A 20,732-nucleotide genomic window follows, 5' to 3' on the forward strand; every position below is an offset into this window, starting at 1 on the left:
AGGAGTGCCCCTTGAACAAGTGTCCAGGCATGCTGTGGTATTCACAGATGCCTCTGTCATCGGCTGGGGTGCCATGTACAACGGGCATGCAGAGTCAATGGTTTGGACGGGACCCCAACTGCACTGGCACATCAAAACTGCTTCAAGTCCTGGCAGTACTTCTTCCTCTGGGCCGCATCAAAAGGCCGCTACAGGACAAAGACGTGCTGATCCGTACGGACAACGCTGCAACCATTGCATACATCAAACATCAAGGTGGTCTTCGCTCCTGTCGCATGTTGCAATTCGCCCACCATCTCTTCCTCTGTAGTCAGATGCATCTGAGGTTACTTCAGGCCATTCACATTCCCGGTGTGCTCAACCGTGTGGGCGACAAGCTCTTACGAGCTTCGCTCCTGGGAGAGTGACGACTCCATACCCAGGTGGTCCAGTTGATTTGGAGTCATTTCTGAGCCACACAGGTAGACCTGAATGCCTCTCCTGAAACCACCTACTGCCAGTTGTTTTATTCCCTGACCGAGGGAACACTCAGCAGGGATGCACCGGTACACAGCTGGCCCCGGGGCCTTTGCAAATATGCGTTTCCCCCAGTGAGCCTTCTGGCACAGACACGGTGCAAGGTCAGGGAGGATGAGGAGCAGGTCTTGCTAGTTGCGCCTGTTGGCCCAACTGGACCTGGTTCCCAGAACTGATGCTTCTTGAGACAGCTCAGGTCAATCTCCAGCACACTCCAGCGGAACAACCATCGCGGGAAACTCAGATGAATCTCCAACATGCCCCGGCAGACCAACCAGGTTGCGACCAGGCCCGATCCGACCACAGATATCCACCGGTGACAGCAAAATACCTCCAGGTACAGCGCTAGAATGCGAAACAACACACTGAGCACCTCCAATGGCGCTAGGGCCTGGGTTGAGTTTAATATGACCAGCAAGAAGAAGCGTCGTCATCAGGTAAAGCAATACCTTTCTCTGAGGCCGTGTAGATCTCTTAGGTGTTGAACTCCTCGATGCAAACGGTGTTGATGCTTTTCCATGTTTTAAAACAATGGAATACAAGCAAAACTGGCCCAGTCCACTTTAATAACCTGGCGAATGGGTCTCGTTGCCGCGTGCACAGGTAGTCCAACATCACTGGACGGAAACATAAACGAGGGCAAATGTATATCCGAAAATCAAAGACCTCTGCATGAATTTCATCTTATGAAACCCTCAAAGTTTATGCTGATGCTATATTGGCATATCACAACCCATTGGAAGTAAGTAAGTTGGGAAGCACGACCTGGTCGTCAGGTCCCTTAGGGGGACGAGACGGTTAAATCTTCCTCAACCTCCCTCCATACCCTCTTGGGACCTTACTCTGGTGCTCAGAGCACTTCAGATTAATGAGTATGCAACCCTCATTCCCTGAAGGAGGGAATGGAGACATCTCATCCCGTCACCATAGCTGCTGGGTCACTGCTGGGGCTGTCCGGGTCACTTGCTCGTATCCTGAGCGAAAACCTGATATGCGCTTGCACCTACTGCTCATTTATACCCGTGCTGCGAGGCAGAGCAACTGAATGCAATAATTGCATTGTTTAGTTTACACTCAAAGAAAATTGGTCCCTCTAAGCGAGATCCCAATTTATCGGTCTTCTCCGATGTGACATCTCTGTTCCCTCCTTCAGGGAACGAGGGTTACATATGTAACCAAGAAGTTCTCGTCGCGTCCGAGGGTGGGGTGCATTGTTTTAATTGAGTAAACTTGATTTCTTATGTGTGTGTTAAAGATAAATAATATTGATTTGAATTAAGTAATATTTGTGGTTCAGTTAATTTATTATTTTTATATATTTTGAAAGAAATTTCACAAATATATTAAGTATATTTTAAAAAATTAAATGGTTAGTCAAATACTAAATTCTTTTAGTAAAAACTTAAATATAACTGTAAATTTTAGACAAAATGAACTGTTGGATTTTTAGTCAGTTATTTGTTATGTTCAACTCAAACCATCAAGTAAATGATATTCAGAGAGTTAATAAAGTTAATTATTACTGTGATATTTACTAAGCTATTATTTTTTAATTATTTTAGTCAAAGCTTTCTTCAGACAACATATGTTTCACATAGCTCATGTGGTATATTTTAAATTAATATTTTATATAAATTCAAGTTCCTCTCTTTCATTTTTAGGGAGGTTCTGGTGGTCCATTACAGTGTAAGCAGGGTTCTGCGTGGATCTTAGCTGGTGTCACTAATTTAGGGATTTCTTGCTTCACTAATAATACACCTGACAGTTATGCCAGAGTATCCGAATTCCAAAACTGGATCTTGGAAAATGTTAATGGATCAGACATAGGATTTGTGATTTTTAAATCTGATGGTGAAGATAAGGACAGCAGCTTTCTGTGCAATGGAGAAGAGACAGGTAAGAGTGAAAACGGGGAACAAATCAGTTTCTATATGTAAGTGAATGTAATAGCTAGCATGAAATAAAAATCAACAATACTTTTACAGCATTTATTAAACTTGAAAGTGTTTATTTTACATATACATTTGTAATATTAAAAGTTGTGTGGATTACAGGGAAAGTTCACCCAAAATTGTGTAGTAAGCAGTTAACAGATTGAAATTTCAGCCAGTTCATGCCATTTTTTAGTGTATTGGATCCATGGATATGCTGTTAAAGGCTGAGGCAATGTGACACATAACAATATGGCATATGACATTTGCTACATAATAATACATATAAATATATTTTATATATATATATATATATATATATATATATATATATATATATATATATATATATATATATGTGTGTGTGTGTGTGTGTGTGTGTGTGTGTTATAGTTTCAGGCCTTTTCTACCCAATTGGAAATGGAGACATAAAGAATCCCTCTCAAGATGTTGGAAGCTCTTCAATAGTATTCTTGGAAAAGCCCTTTGTATATTTTGGACGTGTTTATGGACAGACTTATGTAAGCACATTGTGTTCATACATTGTGTGTATGTATGTGTTTATGTACAGAGCATTCAGAAGGTATTCACAATTCACTCCATAACACATAATGACAAAGCAAAAACAAATTTGTGATAACTTTGCAAATTTATTACAAAAGAACACAATATAAATATCACACTGATATAAGTATTCAGAGCCTTAACTCAGTTTAAGCACATCTGACAGCAGTTACAGCCTCAAATCTTTCTGGCTGTGATGCAACAAGCTTTGCACACCTGGATTTGGGGATTTTTGCAATTTGCTGCAGATTGATGTGGGAAAAAAATAATTTAAAGCATTAAATTATTCCTTAAAAGGTCTTGACATTTTCAATATTAGACAATTAAAATGATAATTTTCAAATAATCTGTTAAATTGATATATTTCATCTCAATAACAATAATAACAATAATATTCTTTAATTTTTTTTTTTCAGCTTTTACACAAATTACATGATGATTACTCAACCATTTAATCCTTTCCATCCTTACATGGTCTTATATTTTATTTATTTATAATGTTGTATATTTTTTTGTAATTATTTTTAACTTTAGAGTTTTCACAGTTTTGTGAAAGAACTGCATTTTATGCATGTCCCAAACAGTTGTAAAATTGCAAACCTCATATAATGAATGAATGAATGAATGTGAAATAAAACAGATCATACATTGTCCATTTGTTGAAAGAAAGCACTTTAGCTTTTTAAGAGTTTCATTCCCTGTTTAATACTACAAAACCTCTTTATAATATTGTTTTACCTCTGCTTCAGGTTAATAACAATGGGCATCTGACATTTGATGGGCCTCTTTCAGAGCCGGTACCCAATTATTTACTGTCGCAAGTCAACAGAGACATCATTGCTCCACTTTGGACAGACATGGACAACACTGTGAATGGAACCATCTCCTATCGTCAGGTCACCAGAGGTGGACTCTTACTAGTGGCCTCAAACCACATAAAGCAGTATTTTCCCAATCTGAACTTCACTGCTTCATGGCTGTTCATTGCCACTTGGGATAAAGTACCATACTTTAACAACTCACAATCGGTAAGCTAGCCTATATGTTAATGTAAAAAGTTTTTTTTTTTTTTTTTTTTTTTTTAATTTTTGTGTTCCAAGGATTATTCAAACAATTTGATGAGATATATTGATTTAATTCTAAAATCTTTTGGTGTCTCTAAACACACACAGATGATGGTGATTGATTAAAATGATCAAGTTTCATTTTCTCTTAAGTGTTTTTATTTCTCTAAGAATGCAGTTAAACCCATGTTAGGCCAACATAACTATCCAAATCGTTCCAAACAAAGATAACTTTTAACTATAGTTGTAAAACTAACAAGAGTAAAGGTGCTGGTCACGTTTTATGGATTTATTAAACTCCACTGCATTTGGATAGGAATCCACACAATCTACAGTGATTTTGCTCATTTTCAAGTTGGTCACGCAACAGAAAGTTTATAGAGTGGTGCAGGGATGATGTTAGAACCCAGAAGTCTAATTCGAGTTCCTTCGAAATTTTCCTATGGGGTTTTCTAATGGGGTTTTTCAGTTTATGAGTAAAATAAAGCCTGTGGTAAACATAACTTGACGATACTTTGACGTTTTGTTTTACAACAGACTGTACACTGCACACATTCACAGCCCAAGCTTTCTTATCTAGTTACTTATTAAAAACCTACATTTTCAAAATTAAACATAAATGCTTCAAAATGTGTGTTTTTGCTATGGGTGTGTGTAATTTACATTGTAGAACAAAATGTTAAAATATAGTTATGTTTACCATAGGCTTTATTTTACACATAAATAAAAAGATCCCATTATAAACCCCCCTGGGAAAATCTTGCAAATTGGTCTTCTGGGTTCTTATCTCTTACCTGCTTTATTGGTTTGAAAATTACTTCTTTGTGAGCAGTGCATCGCTACGCTACTGACAATAGACCATGAATCTTTTCTGCACACCAATTTCACTGAAATGTTGCTTCAATAGTTTGGGTAAAAGAAAGAGGAAAGCTCTTTGATGAATATTAAATATATTACTTTCTGTCTATGAGCTATTATCATTTTTACATTCTATAACAGAGTTCGTCTTTTCAAGTTGTTTTGGTCTCTGGTGGTTCTCTGTCTTTTGTCATGATGAACTATGGAAATATCTCCTCTACCGATCAACACTTTCAGGTTTGAAAGAATTAGAACTGTATATCTGAACTCTGTCACTAAGATAATACTAGAGAACTTATAAATATATTGAAATGTATTGTAGTGCAAAGCATTTTGGTGATGACTGATTTTTGTTTACTCAGGCTGGCTATGACACAATAAACTCAACAAATAATTTTTCAATCCCTGTGCCTGATGAAAATAAGCTGTCCAACTCAAGCAATGTCAATGTCCCGGGACGCTGGGTATTCCGTGTTGATGGTGGACCTGAAGAAGGTAATCCTTTGACTCTGTGCAATGACTTTTTTGAAACTATGTACCACAATATTAGGTGCCTTTAACTATACTATGTACTAAAATTTAAATTAATCATCTGATACAATGCACTTACTGTGTACATTCATGTTTTTACATTAGATTAGATTAGACTAGATATTTTAAAGAATACCTGCTTGTAATTACGGCTTTATTTAATTTCTGTAATTCTGTAGTTTCATCTAATTACACTATATTGACCGTTCTCTTACATCTTAACCCACCCTTAAACCAACGACAAAACTGTGCCTAACCTTATCCGTATCCCACCTCAGTAGCTGCAGAAGTATTTTGCAGTACGACAATATGAACACAAGTACATTGTGCTTATTTTTTTTATGTAAGTACATGGTAGTTAAGGACATCTAATATAAAATGTGTCCCTTACAAAATAAGCTGTTTGAATGCAATGCATAAAATATTCCTGATACATTTTATACAATTTAATTTAGGGATTTTTGCAGTTGGACTTTTCTAAAACACTCAAACATTATAAACACTGAATCATTTAAAATGTAATATTATGATGTTCCTTTTTCAATTGCAGGAATTTTCTACCCATATGGAGATGAGGATACAAAGAACCCCGCAGAGGATTTTGGAAGTTCTCCATTGATCAGCCTGATGTTGCCATTTGCCTACTTTGGGCTTGTTTATAATCAACTATACGTAAGCAGCATCGTCACATTCATGACATTGTACACTATCTTAGTTTTATTGAATTTATATACCACATATTACTTGAAAGTCCAGGTGACTGAGCTTTCACTGTTTTGGTCTCAAAACAGGTGAATAACAAAGGGTACTTGACTTTTGAAGGACCTTTTCACCAGTGGTATCCTAATCATTTTCCTGCAAACTCGACTAGAGACATCATCGCTCCACTGTGGACAGACATTGACATTACACGTAAGGGAATCATCTCTTACAGACAAGTAACAGATGGTCCTCTCTTGAATCGGGCCTCTAGAGACATAAACCAATATTACCCCAACTTGAACTTCTCTGCATTGTGGGTTTTCATTGCAACATGGGATAAAGTACCGTACTATGGATACAGGCGAACAGTAAGTCTCTTTTTGGTTAGATTGAACTAATATGACAGCAGCTTCTTGCATAAAAATTTGCGATAAGGAAACAGTATCCCATGTTCTCTGTATTTATGTAGTAATTCACTTTATCTTTCAGGAGTCGACCTTTCAAGTGGTTTTGGTGTCTGGCAAACACATGTCATTTACACTCATGCACTTTGGTAATATTGCTCCAGCCATACATCCTGTTACGGTAAAGTAATTTGAAAAAAGCCACGGAAATCAAAATAAATTATCTTTATCACTATGATAAGTGTAACTGAACCTTTTGTCTTGTTATTGATTGACAGTCTGGATATGACACAAGTGGATCAACTGATTTCTTTACAATTCCTGTCTCTGACACCACAAACCTGTCATACACAAGCAATGTCAATGTCATGGGTCGATGGGTATTTCGAACTGGCAATGTCTCAGAAAACAATGGTACAGTAATTTAATAATTAAAATTCATGGCATTTATTGCATGTAATGTTTAATAGTTGTTTGAAAGAAAAATGTATCCACAATAAAATTTCCTCCTTTAAATTTCGAAACACTCATAATGATACTATTGGGAATATTAGGAATATTCTACCCATATGGAGGTGTACAGGATGAGAAAAACCCACAGTTGGATGATGGAAGTTCTCCACTGATCCCCTTGCAGCAGCCATTTGTGTACTTTGGCCGTGTATATGACAAAATATTTGTAAGAAACATTCATTAATGACATTCATTAATATATATTTCACATAGATGATGTCACTTGAAAATCCACATAACATATTTTGTTCCTACAGGTAAATAATAATGGAGACCTGACCTTTGATGTGCCACTTTATCAGTGGATTCCCAATTATTTTCCTGCAAACTCAACTAAAGACATCATCGCTCCACTGTGGACAGACATTAATAATCGTGTAGGAGGAACCATCTCTTACCGTCAAGTAACAGATGGTCGTCTCTTGAAACGGGCTTCAAGAGACATAAACCAGTATTATCCCAACTTGAACTTCTCTGCCTTGTGGGTTTTTATTGCTACATGGGATAAAGTACCGTACATTGGAATGACAGAGACAGTAAGTTTTTCTTTCAATTAATATGCACTTTCAAACATTGAATATTTATTTGTCTTTCAATCATCATTGTATTGCATTGCATTAAGATTTGCCCCCATAAAACCTACAGAACTTTGATCATAGAACTAGCATTTAAATATAATATTACTGAGACATAATTGGGAGATATAGAGTGATAATTATATGCATTTTATTTAAGTAGTCTGTTATACTGTTATAAATATCTCATTGATTTACATTACTAGCTGTTAGAATTTCATCTTAGTTTTTGGTCATATAAATATCAGCAACTGCAACAAACTACAAATTTTTCCTCAGTTTGTGTTTTTCCTCCTCCAGTGTGAGCTCCATATTCTCACTATATCATTTTGTATAAGCCATAAAAGCCTGATATATCTAATATGACGCTCAACACAAAATATATGTGATTTTTATTTCTTGAGATTTAAAAAAAAAATAATAATTCTAAAGGCTCTGTTTATAATTATTAAAGCACATAAATGGGAAGATGATTTGCTTTTAGTTAAAGCACTGCAGAATTAATTAAGCATAAAGATGGAATTCTATCTATGAGTTATTAGGATAATGTTCTTTTTCTGTAACAGAGTTCATCTTTTCAAGTTGTTTTGGTCTCTGGTGGTTCTCTGTCATTTGTCATGATGAACTATGGAAATATCTCCTCTACGAATCAGCGCTTTCAGGTTAGAAAGAATTAGAACCGTATCTCTGAACTTAATACTAGAGAACATGTAAATATCTTGCGCTTCAAGGCCTTTTTGATGATGATTACTTTTTGTTTACTCAGGCTGGCTATGACACAATAAACTCAACCAATTATTATTCTATACCTGTGGCTGATGAAAATAACCTCTCCAACTCCAGCAATGTCAATGTGACGGGACGATGGGTATTTCGTGTTGATGGTGGGTCTAAGGAAGTTAACATCACTGTTTAATACAAAGAATATGATAAATAGCCATGAAATATAACATGAAAGAAAAAAGTAGGCACTATAAAATTCCCACCTTCAAATCTTGAAACACTCATAATAATACTTTTGGGAATATTAGGAATATTCTACCCATATGGAGATGTAGAGGATGTGAAAAACCCACAGTTGGATGATGGAAGTTCTCCACTGATCCCCTTGCGGCAACCATTTGTGTACTTTGGCCGTGTATATGACAAAATATTTGTAAGAAACATTCATTAATGACATTCATTAACATATATTCTATATAGATGATGTCACTTGAAAATCCAGATAACATATTTTGATCCTACAGGTAAATAATAATGGAGACCTGACCTTTGATGTGCCACTTTCCCAGTGGTTTCCCAATTATTTTCCTGCAAACTCAACTAAAGACATCATCGCTCCACTGTGGACAGACATTAATAATAGTAGGAAAGGAACCATCTCTTACCGTCAAGTAACAGATGGTCCTCTCTTGAATCGGGCTTCAAGAGACATAAACAAATATTTTCCCAACGTGAAGTTCTCTGCCACGTGGGTTTTTATTGCTACATGGGATAAAGTACCGTACTTTGGAATGACAGAGACAGTAAGTTTTTCTTTCAATTAGCATTCACTTTTAAGCCTTGAATGTTTATTTGTCTCTCAATCATCACTGTATTGCATTATAAGTTTTGGCACCATAAAAACGTCTCAGGTTACATATGTAACCATAGTTCCCTGAGAACCAGGGAACTCGCTCTGCATTTGCTTACGCTATGGGGAATGTCACTCATGACCCGGTGTCTGAAAGCCAACTATCCAACAACTCCAATCCCTATTGGCTGGCGACAGCCTATGACGTAATATGGCACGACCCAGAAGTATAAAAGGAGCGCCTGGAGAAACAGACAGTATCTATCGTCTTGAGGGACTGTTCTGCAGGTAGGCAGACCGAAGCATGGTAAGGAAATACAGAGTCTCGTTCCCTGGTTCTCAGGGAACTATGGTTACATATGTAACCTGAGACGTTCCCTTTCGAAAGGGAACTCGCTCTGCATTTGCTTACGCTATGGGGTATGATATATCCATGCCGCCATGCTTAAGGAGAGTTCATGCCAAATAATATGGCTGACAAATGTCGAGCAGTTTTGAAGGAAATGCTTAGCAACTCACCATCGGGTCACACCAGGCTGCCAGTGACAGCATTCCCTACGGCCAACAGCCCAAGCTGAACTTCAAAGAGGCCTTCCGTAGAAAGCCTACTGACACCACTCAAGGCATCTGGGACCAACATTTCTGAGGACAAATGGTCCCTTAAAGTGAATGTGGCCAGGGAACCAAAAGGAGCCCCGGCCAGTCACTAGAGATGAACGAAGTCACCCCCAATGCCACCAGGGAGGCCAACCTGGTCTGATGTAGGACAAACTTAGTCTTGGCCAGCCCTGTCTGAATACTGAATTTCCATAACGCTTTCTTCAGAAAAGAGCAGGTAAGAGCGACTGCAAGAAGGGCAGTAAGCAACTCAAACCCACACATAGAGACAGGCATCCTGGAGAGCAGAACTGAGCTGAGTACTATGAACGCTTGTATTGAGGGGAGTATAATCCACTCATCCTAGAATCTACTCAGCGCTTCATTATTTGCACTGAGGAGGCTGTGCGCCAGAGAACCCTGATACAGGGGAGCACAAACCAGCCTGGCGCTGATCCTCAATGGGAGGCCTCATGGGAGCCTTCACCTAATGATCAGCTTAGGCAGCTAAGCACTATTATACAGACAACCCTAGCAGGGAAGTACAAAGCTCGACCTAATAGATAGACCATACTGTGGGCACATAACCATGGAGGCCAGAAAGGGCCTACATCATGATAGTAATTCTATGTGGAGTAAGACTCACATAAGCCAGAGTACTTTGTCACAACAGTAGGACATTCAGTGGTAGCCTGCGAAGGCCACCTTGAACACCGATCTTGCTGGAAGCAAGAAACATGACTTCGGTATACAGCAAATGAGACTGTGAAGTGCCGACATAACAGTCCACCTAACACAATCCAACAAGCAGTGTACTCGATAAAAGGAACCCTTTTCACTCTTTAAAGCAAGAGGAGTACCACATACGCCATCACACACTAAGGAAGGCCCCAAAGATGGGCCTATGACCTCAGCAGACACGTGGCGTCAGCTCGTGGCAGTGTTTCAAGCACCAGGAAGGACAACTAACCATACCATAAGGAGGTTAAATTATCACCTGGGGCCCTGGACAACCAGAAATGTACTCAATAAAACACTTGTAACTCTCTCAGCGAGCAGAGTACAATATTACATACACCAGTATGTTCAAAGGTGGCCCAGAGGGACTAAAACCTGTAAAACATATGGCGTTAGTCTAGTGGCCACGTAGAGACGGGCATCCTGGAGAGCAGAACTCAGCTGAGTGCTATAAACCCTCGTATTGAGGGGAGTATAATCCGCTCATCCTAGAATCTACTCAGCACTTGATTATTTGCACTAAGGAGGCTGTGCGCTAGAAACCCTGATACAGGGGTGCACAAACCAGCCTGGGGCTGAACCTCAGGAGGAGGCCTCATGGAGGCCTACAACCCATGATCAGCTTAGGGAGCTAAGCACTGTTACACAAACAACCCTAGCAGGGAAATACAAAGCTCATCCTAACAGGTAGACCATACTGTGGGCACATAATCATGGAGGCCAGAAAGGGGCCTACATCATGATAATAGCTTTATATGGAGCATGACTCACATACGAAAAGCATTTCGCCATATTAGAAGGACATTCAATGGTGGCCTGTGAGGGCCACCTTGAACACCTGTCTTGCTGGGAGTAGGACATATGACTTAGTAACAGTAGTTAAACTGTAAAGTGCCCACATGACAATATACCTAACAAAATCCAACGAGCAGTGTACTTGGTAAAAGAAACTTTTTACTCTTTAAAGCAAGAGGAGTACAATGTACGCCAACTAAGGAAGGCCTTTGATGGGCCTATAACCTCAGCAGACACGTGGCATCAGCTTGTGGCAGTGTTTAACCATTAGGGTTCTAGGAGCAAAAATAGAACCAACGTAGATACCAGGGCTCTGAACCGGTTCAAGGAACGAAAACAAAAACCGGAAACAAACGAAATTTTGACCAGAACATAACCAGAAACGGAAACAAAATCAAATTTAATCGTTCTGAACAGAAACGCTAATTTTAAATGGCCATTAACCAGTTAATAACATTATTTTATTGTTCCGTTTAATATTTTGATTTGGCAGTCAACCAATCATGAATTCAAATAGTACAGCCTATGCAAATGTGACGCTGATGCATCCAAAGTGTGTGAAATGCCCACGCTCATGCTCTAAAGTGTGTGAAATGCCCGCGCTGACGCGTTCAGCCCAGATGTCAAGTCATCATAGGTTAGGTAAGTCACAATGGCAATGCCCTGGCATTAGTTTTTCCTATGATATATGTCACCAAGCGTCAAGTATTAGGCCTACCTTTTAGTGAAAATGAATGTCAAGTAATATGCAGCTTGTTGTGCGTTTTGAAACCAGCAAAAATTGCAGGATAGTACAATTTTCAACGTCACATCATGCATCTGCAGCGCTTCTGTGAACGGAGAAAACTAGGCCTACCTACATAACACACATAAAATAAAAGGCAATATTTAGGCTTATAGGCTACGTAAAATATTTCATTTAAATAATTAGGTCTACAGATTAACAAAACAAAAGTGGTTATTTGTGGCGCACTCCAAAGATCAAAAAAGGAAACAGACATTCTGCTTGTTTTCGTTATTTGAGTGTCTTTTGTAAATGTATGAATTATGTCTTGATTTTACCTGTATGACCATAAATTACGGAGACAGTTTACTGGAAAACAAATCCAGTGGTCACGCCGGCGCCTCTTGTGCGCGCACACACAAATTCTTTGTGAATGCTTACTTGATATCGCAGCCTCTAAAATATTAAAATAAAATACAATCAACCAAACATTACACTGCTCAATTCAATTCTGTAATGCAATCTGCCATTTACCACCCGTGACCACCGCCTCACTGTGCTGTTATGTGAAGGATGATGTTTTACGTTGATAATGCGAGTGAAGTACAAAGCTCATTTAATAAATATTAGCATAGTTTAGCATTCATTCATCTCGAAAATGAAAACAGTTGGATTCATGCCGAATGAGAAAGGTAGACTACAGATTCACTTTAAATGAATTTGTTTTGCATCTTATTTAGTTTTATTTCTAATAAATAAGCCTGTTTCTCACCTTGAATATAGCAATAGAAGCTGGAATGGCATTAAAAAAGAAAATACTTTTTTTTATTCATTTTGGCTTCACATTTATATAGCCTGAATAGTCCAACTGTTAATTTTAGAGGTTTTGTTGTGGAGTACACAAGTGGATAGGTAAAATAATATATAGGCCTGCAGTTTTGTTCATAATTTATGTTTACAAACATTATAAACAAAGCTATGTAGGCTAGGCTACTTTTACATTTACTTTATTTACCGATAACTTTATTATCATTATTTCTTAATGTAATAATAAAATGCGACGTATATGTGACTTATCTTTTTTCCTCGAATAGCGTCGGTATTTTTAACCATACAGCAAACATTAAAATATCTTGAAAAAATACTTTAATTTATAAACCATTGTTTTTCCTTTCATTTAATAAGTTTACATTTGGACAGAATCTTGTTATAAAAGATAATTGTAGGCCTATTGGCTAAGATGGCAAATTACACTCTCTTTGTTTTTTAATAAATATAATGCTATAGCCTATGTATTACTATTATTACTATTATTATTAAATAGGCTACATGCAAAAAATGAATAAAAATAAAACAAAAATAACGTTATTAACCGTTATTTTTTCTAATCAAACCGGTTTCGGAATGTTTATAATACAGAAGGAACGCTGGAACAGAAACGTTAAAATACCGATTCTGCTCGGAGTGGAAAGATTAATTTTTTTTTTTTTTTAAGCCCTGCTAGATACTAGGTAGCTATTTAGCTCAACTACAGTAGAAACCCAGACTCAATGAGGCTGATGTAGTTAAAACCAAACCTCAATAAGGTTTTATATTACAAAAACTCACCCTTGAGAGGTCAGCCACTCAGAAGAGTACTCAGTAAAAGCACCTTTTTACTCTCAAAGTGAGAGGAGTACATAACTGAACTCCAACATGCTGCAGAGGAGGCCCATAGAGCCTACCCTAGTAAACACGTGGCATCAGCTAGTGGCGACCATAACCATACCAACCATCAGGCCATGTAATTAGTGATTTAGTTTCTAAAAAAAAAAAAAACGAGAGGCCTGCCTAAGGCCTACTCAAAGCAGAGGTGGGGTGGGGCCAATGGTGGTACTGGATTCACAAGCATCCTGCCAGCATGTCAGCTAAAAAGGAGGCCTTATTGGGCCTTTAAGTTCAGCCCGTTTGAAACAAACTAGGGCTGTCAAACGATTAATCGTGATTAATCCCATACAAAATAAAAGTTTGAGTTTGCATAATATATGTGTGAGTAATGTGTGTAAATAATATGTATATATAAATAAACACAAATTAATGTATATATTTAAGAGAAATATGTTATTTATGTACAATTTTTTTTATTTATATATAATATAAATTATATAAAAATATAAATAAATACATATACTTGTAAATATTTCTCAAATATATACATGGATGTGTTTGAATTTATATATACATAATAATTACACACAGTACACCCACATATATTAGGCAAACTCAAACTTTTATTTTGTATGCGATTAATCGTGATTAATCGTTTGACAGCCCTAATATAAACACAAACTGTGCCAACATGTAAACTAAAAAGGAGGCGTATTAGGGCCTACCATTTCAGTGACACGTGGCGCCAGCTCGTGAATATAAGGGAACCAAGCTTACAGGGAACCAGCTCTAACCCAGCAAAGCTGTGGAAATCTAACTACAACCTGAGCTATGGCTACACATTCCAACAGGCAATGTACCCTATGTTTCTAGTGACTAAAGGGAACCAATAAATGCCTACATGGTCTAAGGTAGGCCTACCAAGGCTACTACCCTAAACAAATGCGTGGCAAAAGCCTGTGGCAGTGTAAAATCTATGTGAGCAAACTATGATCACCTAACAACAGCACTTGAAAAACAAGCTGTTAACTAGAAAGAGGCTAAAGACATAAGAGCCTACATTCCAAGTTATATGCAATTTAGCTGTTATCAAGATCACCAAAGGGAGCTAATAAAAAAACCAGACTGTGAAAGCGGTTCTAACACTACCCTGAGTATGCAGTCCAGCAGGTGATGCACTCAGTGACACAAATAAACCCTAACTGGGGAGTATTAAAATAGTCACTAATCTCTCTAAATATAGGCTAATATCCAAAAGGCCTGCTATTATGAGAACCGGTGCTAACCTGTGGCAGCATAAGTAAGCTCACTTACAAATGTAGAGCAACTCACCAATTTAACTCACCAATTTAACTCACCAATTAACAAGGGGACAATGGGCATACGGCCTAACAACTCCCTCAGGAGGAGGCCAGAACTAAGAACTATACCACCTGACAAGGGATAGTATACATAGGGTTAACATAACACACCAGACCTAACTCTAGCCTAGCCGCTAAGCTACGGGCATTCTTACAGGGCCACAAGCCTAGTGAAGCCTGGGTTTCACCTCTAAATCTCATGGATAAGAGAAAGAAAGCGAAGCTCACAAGCAAACAGTGCCAACCTAAACATACATACTAACTGAAGTGACGAGTGCTAACTCAAACTACTCTAGAAAACAGCAAATGAGAAGCTACTCTAAACAACAGGTGGCTAAGAGGCGGCCATTTTGTGGCCTGCACAATATATCTTTCTAGCCAACCTATCAACTTCAGTTTCCCAAAAAAAAACTTACTTTTTCTGACTACATGCTCAGAAAAACTATACAGGAAAACAAGGTCTTATTTTAAAAACATAAAATATAGACCCTCCTGCGGCTCAAAGACTGAAGACTCCTAATACTCCTTTTTCTCCACATGAAAGGATGGAATATAGGGTTCTTTTTAAGCCTAAAAGATCCTCTAATTATCAAACTGAAAAAGCAGGCCAACAGAAAAATCACTATGGGCCCAGCCATCAGTCTGACCATAAGAAGCATCTGAGCATGATATATGTCTATACAATACATATACATGCATATAAATAAACATATATGTATGTATGTGTGTGTGTGTGTGTGTGTATGTGTGTGTGTATATATATATATATATATATATATATATATATATGTAGGAGGTGAAAGAAGAGGCCCTCCCGATCTCAAACGCAGAGATCAGGAAGGAATGGAAAGTTTATGCGAGCTGCAGCATTCATGGACAGAAAGAAACCATCCGCGCATGGCCCCTTTCTTAACGTGCTTAAAAACCACCAACAGCTCCGCATACACACCAGCCAGAGGAGCGCTTGCTGCCAGTAGAGATGACGTCAAACACGGAGAGAATACAACTCTCTCAAACTTCCCAACGAGCTCACCTGCAAGCCCTATGATTGCAGCCAGTGTTTTGCCTCAGTACAAATGGGGCCAGAATCACCAGGTGCAGATGCGGACACCTCTTCCCTCGAGAAGAGTGCCCAGTGAGAACGGAGAGTCCCGATAGGAGGACGCTCACAGTAAATAACAGAAAAACACACAGACAGCGCCCCCAAGCACTGTCTATGCACACTTCTCTCCAGACAGAAAACACCCAGAAATGTGTATATCAAGTGTCAAAGCTGGGACACGGATGAACACACTCTCTTGAACGTTTGTAAGGCATATTATAGAATCCCTTACTGGAGTCGATATAGTCACGATCAGACAGTATCTTTTCGTCTTTCAGGTCTGTTCTGTCTGTTTCTCCAGGCACTCCTTTTATACTTCCGAGTCACGCCATATTACACGCCATAGGCTCACGCCGGCCAATAGGGATTGGAGTTGTTGGATATTTGGCTTTCAGACACGGGTCACGTGTGATGTTCCCCATAGTGTAAGCAAACGCAGAGCGAGTTCCCTTTCAAAAGGGAACTACAGAGCTTTGATCATAAAACTAAGCATTTAACTTCTTACTGAGACATAATTGGGAGATACAGAGTGATATTTATATGCATTTTTTTTGGAAGTAGTCTGTTATACTGTTATAAATATCTCATTGCTTTACATTACAAGCTATCAGAATTTCATCTTACTTTTTGGCCATATAAATATAACCATCTCCACCAAACTGTAAATTTTTGCTCAGTTTGTGTTTTTCCTCCTCCAGTGTGAGCTCCATATTCTCACTATATCATTCTATATAAGCCATAAAAGCCTGATATATCGAATATGATGCTCAACACAAAACATATGCATTTTTTTTGTTGAGATTTTTTTTTTTAAATCTAAAGAGTCTGTTTATAATTATTAAAGCACATAAATGGGAAGATGAACTGATTTTAGTTAAAGCACTGCAGAATTATCCAAGAATAAAGACAGAATTACTCTGTATTATAATGATAATTTTCTTTTTCTGCAATAGAGTTCATCTTTTCAAGTTGTTTTGTTCTCTGATGGCCTTCTGTCTTTTGTCATGATGAACTACGCAAATATCTTCTCTACGGATCAATGGTTTCAGGTTAGAAAGAATTAGAATTGCATCTCTGAACTCTGGCACTAAGATAACATTAGAGAACTTGTAAATATCTTGTGCTACAAGGACTTTTGATGACGACTGATTTTTGTTTACTCAGGCTGGCTATGACACAATAAACTCAACCAATTATTATTCTATACCTGTGGCTGATGAAAATAAACTCTCCAACTCCAGCAATGTCAATGTACCAGGACGATGGGTATTTCGTGTTGATGGGTATAAGGAGGGTAACTTCACTGTTTAATACAAAGAATATGATAAATAGCCATGAAATATAATATGAAAGAAAAAAGTAAGCAGTATAAAATTTCCTCCTTTAAAACTTGAAACACTCATAATGATACTATTGGGAATATTAGGAATATTCTACCCATATGGAGGTGTAGAGGATGAGAAAAACCCACAGTCGGATGATGGAACTTCACCACTGATCCCCTTGCGGCGACCATTTGTGTACTTTGGCCGTGTCCATGACAAAATATTTGTAAGAAACATTCATTAATGGCATTCATTAATATATATTCCACATAGACGATGTCACTTACAGATAACATATTTTCATCCTACAGGTAAATAATAATGGAAGCTTGATCTTTGATGAGCGACTTTCCCAATGGATTCCCAATTATTTTCCTGCATACTCGACTAGAGACATCATCGCTCCACTGTGGACAGACATTGATAATAGTAGGAAAGGAACCATCTCTTACCGTCAAGTAACAGATGGTCCTCTCTTGAATCGGGCTTCAAGACACATAAACCAATATTTTCCCAACTTGAACTTCTCTGCCTCATGGGGTTTTATTGCTACATGGGATAAAGTACCGTTCTTTGGAATGACAGAGACAGTAAGTTTTTCTTTCAATTAGCATGCGCTTGTAAACCTTTAATGTTTTTTTGTCACTCGATCATTCTTGTATTGCATTGCATTAAGATTTGCCCCCATAAAAACTACAGAGCTTTGATCATAGAACTAAGCATTTAAATATAATCTTACTGAGACATAATTGGGAGATATAGAGTGATATTTATATGCATTATATATATATATATATATATATATATATATATATATATATATATATATATATATATATATATGTATATATATATATATAGTCTGTTATACTGTTATAAATATCTAATTGATTTACATTACAAGCTATCAGAATATCATCTTACTTTTTGGCCATATAAATATCAGCATCCACAATAGACTGCAAATTTTTGCTTAGTTTGTTTTTTTTCTCTTCCAGTGTGAGCTCCATATTCTCACTATATCATTTTATATAAGCCATAAAATCCTGATATATCAAAAATGACACTCAACAAAAACATATTGCAATTTTTATTTCTTGATATTTTTAAAAAATGTTTTGTATAAAGTACCTGTTTATGATTATTAAAGCACATAAATGGGAAGATGAACTGCATTTAGTTAAAGCAATGCATAACTAACCAAGCATAAAGACAGAATTACTCTCTGTCTATGAGCTATTAGAATAATTTTCTGTTTCTGTAACAGAGTTCATCTTTTCAAGTTGTTCTGGTCTCTGGTGGCTCTCTGTCTTTTGTCATGATGAACTACGGAAATATCTCCTCTACGGTTCAACGCTTTCAGGTTAGAAAGAATTAGAACTCTGAAGTCTAGATCTAAGATAATATTAGAGATCTTGTAAATATCTTGTACTACAAAAGACTTTTTGATGACGACTGATTTTTGTTTACTCAGGCTGGCTATGACACAATAAACTCAACCAATTATTATTCTATACCTGTGGCTGATGAAAATAACCTCTCCAACTCCAGCAATGTCAATGTACCAGGACGATGGGTATTCCGTGTTGATAGCGGGTCAAAGGGTAACTTCACTGTTTAATATAAACACCATAAATAGCCATGAAATATAACATGAAAGAAAAAAGTAGGCACTATAAAATTTCCTCCTTTAAAACTTGTAACACTCATAATGAAACTATTGGGAATATTAGGAATATTCTACCCATATGGAGGTGTAGAGGATGTGAAAAACCCACAGTCAGATGATGGAAGTTCTCCACTGATCCCCTTGCTGCAGCCATTTGTGTACTTTGGCCGTGTATATGACAAAATATTTGTAAGAAACATTCATTAATGACATTCAATAATATATATTCCACAAAGATGAGCTCCCTTAAAAATACAGATAACATATTTTGATCCTACAGGTGAATAATAATGGAGACCTGACCTTTGATGTGCCACTTTCCCAGTGGATTCCCAATTATTTTCCTGCAAACTCAACTAAAGACATCATCGCTCCACTGTGGACAGACATTAATAATCGTGTAGGAGGAACCATCTCTTACCGTCAAGTAATAGATGGTTATCTCTTGAATCGGGCTTCAAGAGACATAAACCAATATTATCCCAACTTGAACTTCTCTGCCTCGTGGGTTTTTATTGCTACATGGGATAAAGTACCGTACTTTGGAATGACAGAGACAGTAAGTTTTTCTTTCAATTAGCATGCACTTTCAAACCTTGGATGTTTATTTGTCTCTCAATCATACTTTAATGCAATGCAATACATGTTTTGGCACCATGAAAACTTCAGAGCTTTGTTCATAAAACTAAGCATTTAAATATCATCTCACTAAGACATAATTGGGAGATATAGAGTGATATTTATATGCATTTTATTTAAGTGGTCTGTTATACTGTTATAAATTTCTCATTGATTTACATTACAAGCTATCAGAATTGTATCTTACTTTTTGGCCATATAAATATCAGCATCTGCAACAAACTGTATATTTTTGCTCAGTTTGTGTTTTTTCCTCCTCCAATGTGAGCTCCATATTCTCACTATATCATTCTGTATAAGCCATAAAAGCCTGATGTATAAAATATGACGGTCAACACAAAACACATATGCATTTTTTTTTTTTTTTTTAGGATTTTTAAAAAATATATTTTTCTAAAGGATCTGTTTATGATTATTAAAGTACATAAATGGGCAGATGAACTGCTTTTAGTTAAAGCAATGCATAACTAACCAAGAATAAAGACAGAATTACTCTCTGTCTATGAGCCATAAGGATAATTTTCTGTTTCTGTAACAGAGTTCATCTTTTCAAGTTGTTCTGGTCTCTGGTGGCTCTCTGTCTTTTGTCATGATGAACTACGGAAATATCTCCTCTACGGTTCAACGCTTTCAGGTTAGAAAGAATTAGAACTCTGAACTCTAGATCTAAGATAATATTAGAGAACTTGTAAATATCTTGTACTACAAAAGACTTTTTGATGACGACTGATTTTTGTTTACTCAGGCTGGCTATGACACAATAAACTCAACCAATTATTATTCTATCCCTGTGGCTGATGAAAATAAACTCTCCAACTGCAGCAATGTCAATGTACCAGGACGATGGATATTTCGTGTTGATGGCGGGCATAAGGGTAACTTCACTGTTTAATATAAACATGAT

The 20,732-nt window shown here is 37.3% G+C and overlaps 4 protein-coding genes across 4 annotated transcripts; all 4 read left to right on the forward strand.

Annotated features, from left to right (window-relative positions):
* The first annotated feature begins 866 nt into the window (after positions 1–866).
* Positions 867–6,998, forward strand: LOC137007533 (uncharacterized). Its single transcript, XM_067369074.1, has 8 exons — positions 867–953; positions 2,178–2,412; positions 3,804–4,039; positions 5,296–5,428; positions 6,015–6,136; positions 6,256–6,534; positions 6,656–6,751; positions 6,849–6,998. Exons 1-8 carry the CDS (start codon positions 867–869, stop codon positions 6,996–6,998), a joined length of 1,338 nt encoding a protein of 445 aa, XP_067225175.1.
* A 104-nt stretch (positions 6,999–7,102) lies between these two features.
* LOC137007534 (sushi, nidogen and EGF-like domain-containing protein 1) lies at positions 7,103–10,143 on the forward strand. The gene is made up of 7 exons (XM_067369075.1): positions 7,103–7,249; positions 7,341–7,619; positions 8,225–8,320; positions 8,425–8,542; positions 8,690–8,814; positions 8,906–9,184; positions 10,057–10,143. The coding sequence occupies exons 1-7, from the start codon at positions 7,103–7,105 to the stop codon at positions 10,141–10,143; spliced, it is 1,131 nt and encodes a 376-aa protein (XP_067225176.1).
* A 5,847-nt stretch (positions 10,144–15,990) lies between these two features.
* LOC137007535 (sushi, nidogen and EGF-like domain-containing protein 1) lies at positions 15,991–19,141 on the forward strand. The gene is made up of 7 exons (XM_067369076.1): positions 15,991–16,188; positions 17,149–17,244; positions 17,360–17,489; positions 17,622–17,746; positions 17,832–18,110; positions 18,788–18,883; positions 18,995–19,141. Exons 1-7 carry the CDS (start codon positions 15,991–15,993, stop codon positions 19,139–19,141), a joined length of 1,071 nt encoding a protein of 356 aa, XP_067225177.1.
* A 90-nt stretch (positions 19,142–19,231) lies between these two features.
* Positions 19,232–20,720, forward strand: LOC137007536 (sushi, nidogen and EGF-like domain-containing protein 1). The gene is made up of 4 exons (XM_067369077.1): positions 19,232–19,378; positions 19,470–19,748; positions 20,367–20,462; positions 20,574–20,720. Exons 1-4 carry the CDS (start codon positions 19,232–19,234, stop codon positions 20,718–20,720), a joined length of 669 nt encoding a protein of 222 aa, XP_067225178.1.
* The last annotated feature ends 12 nt before the right edge of the window (positions 20,721–20,732 follow it).

This window comes from Chanodichthys erythropterus, chromosome 19 (genome assembly GCF_024489055.1).
Source record: "Chanodichthys erythropterus isolate Z2021 chromosome 19, ASM2448905v1, whole genome shotgun sequence".
Taxonomy (NCBI): domain Eukaryota; kingdom Metazoa; phylum Chordata; class Actinopteri; order Cypriniformes; family Xenocyprididae; genus Chanodichthys; species Chanodichthys erythropterus.

Bases quoted from the DNA above. Each gene is read 5' to 3' on its own strand.
- LOC137007533 (XM_067369074.1), top strand. From the start codon at position 867: ATGCGAAACAACACACTGAGCACCTCCAATGGCGCTAGGGCCTGGGTT. The intron at 6,137-6,255 runs GTAAGCAGCATC...GTCTCAAAACAG, and splicing joins TTGTTTATAATCAACTATAC to GTGAATAACAAAGGGTACTT. The intron at 6,752-6,848 runs GTAAAGTAATTT...ATTGATTGACAG, and splicing joins CAGCCATACATCCTGTTACG to TCTGGATATGACACAAGTGG.
- LOC137007534 (XM_067369075.1), top strand. From the start codon at position 7,103: ATGATACTATTGGGAATATTAGGAATATTCTACCCATATGGAGGTGTA. The intron at 7,250-7,340 runs GTAAGAAACATT...TTGTTCCTACAG, and splicing joins GTGTATATGACAAAATATTT to GTAAATAATAATGGAGACCT. The intron at 7,620-8,224 runs GTAAGTTTTTCT...TTTCTGTAACAG, and splicing joins ACATTGGAATGACAGAGACA to AGTTCATCTTTTCAAGTTGT.
- LOC137007535 (XM_067369076.1), top strand. From the start codon at position 15,991: ATGGCCCCTTTCTTAACGTGCTTAAAAACCACCAACAGCTCCGCATAC. The intron at 17,747-17,831 runs GTAAGAAACATT...TTCATCCTACAG, and splicing joins GTGTCCATGACAAAATATTT to GTAAATAATAATGGAAGCTT. The intron at 18,111-18,787 runs GTAAGTTTTTCT...TTTCTGTAACAG, and splicing joins TCTTTGGAATGACAGAGACA to AGTTCATCTTTTCAAGTTGT.
- LOC137007536 (XM_067369077.1), top strand. From the start codon at position 19,232: ATGAAACTATTGGGAATATTAGGAATATTCTACCCATATGGAGGTGTA. The intron at 19,749-20,366 runs GTAAGTTTTTCT...TTTCTGTAACAG, and splicing joins ACTTTGGAATGACAGAGACA to AGTTCATCTTTTCAAGTTGT. The intron at 20,463-20,573 runs GTTAGAAAGAAT...TTGTTTACTCAG, and splicing joins CTACGGTTCAACGCTTTCAG to GCTGGCTATGACACAATAAA.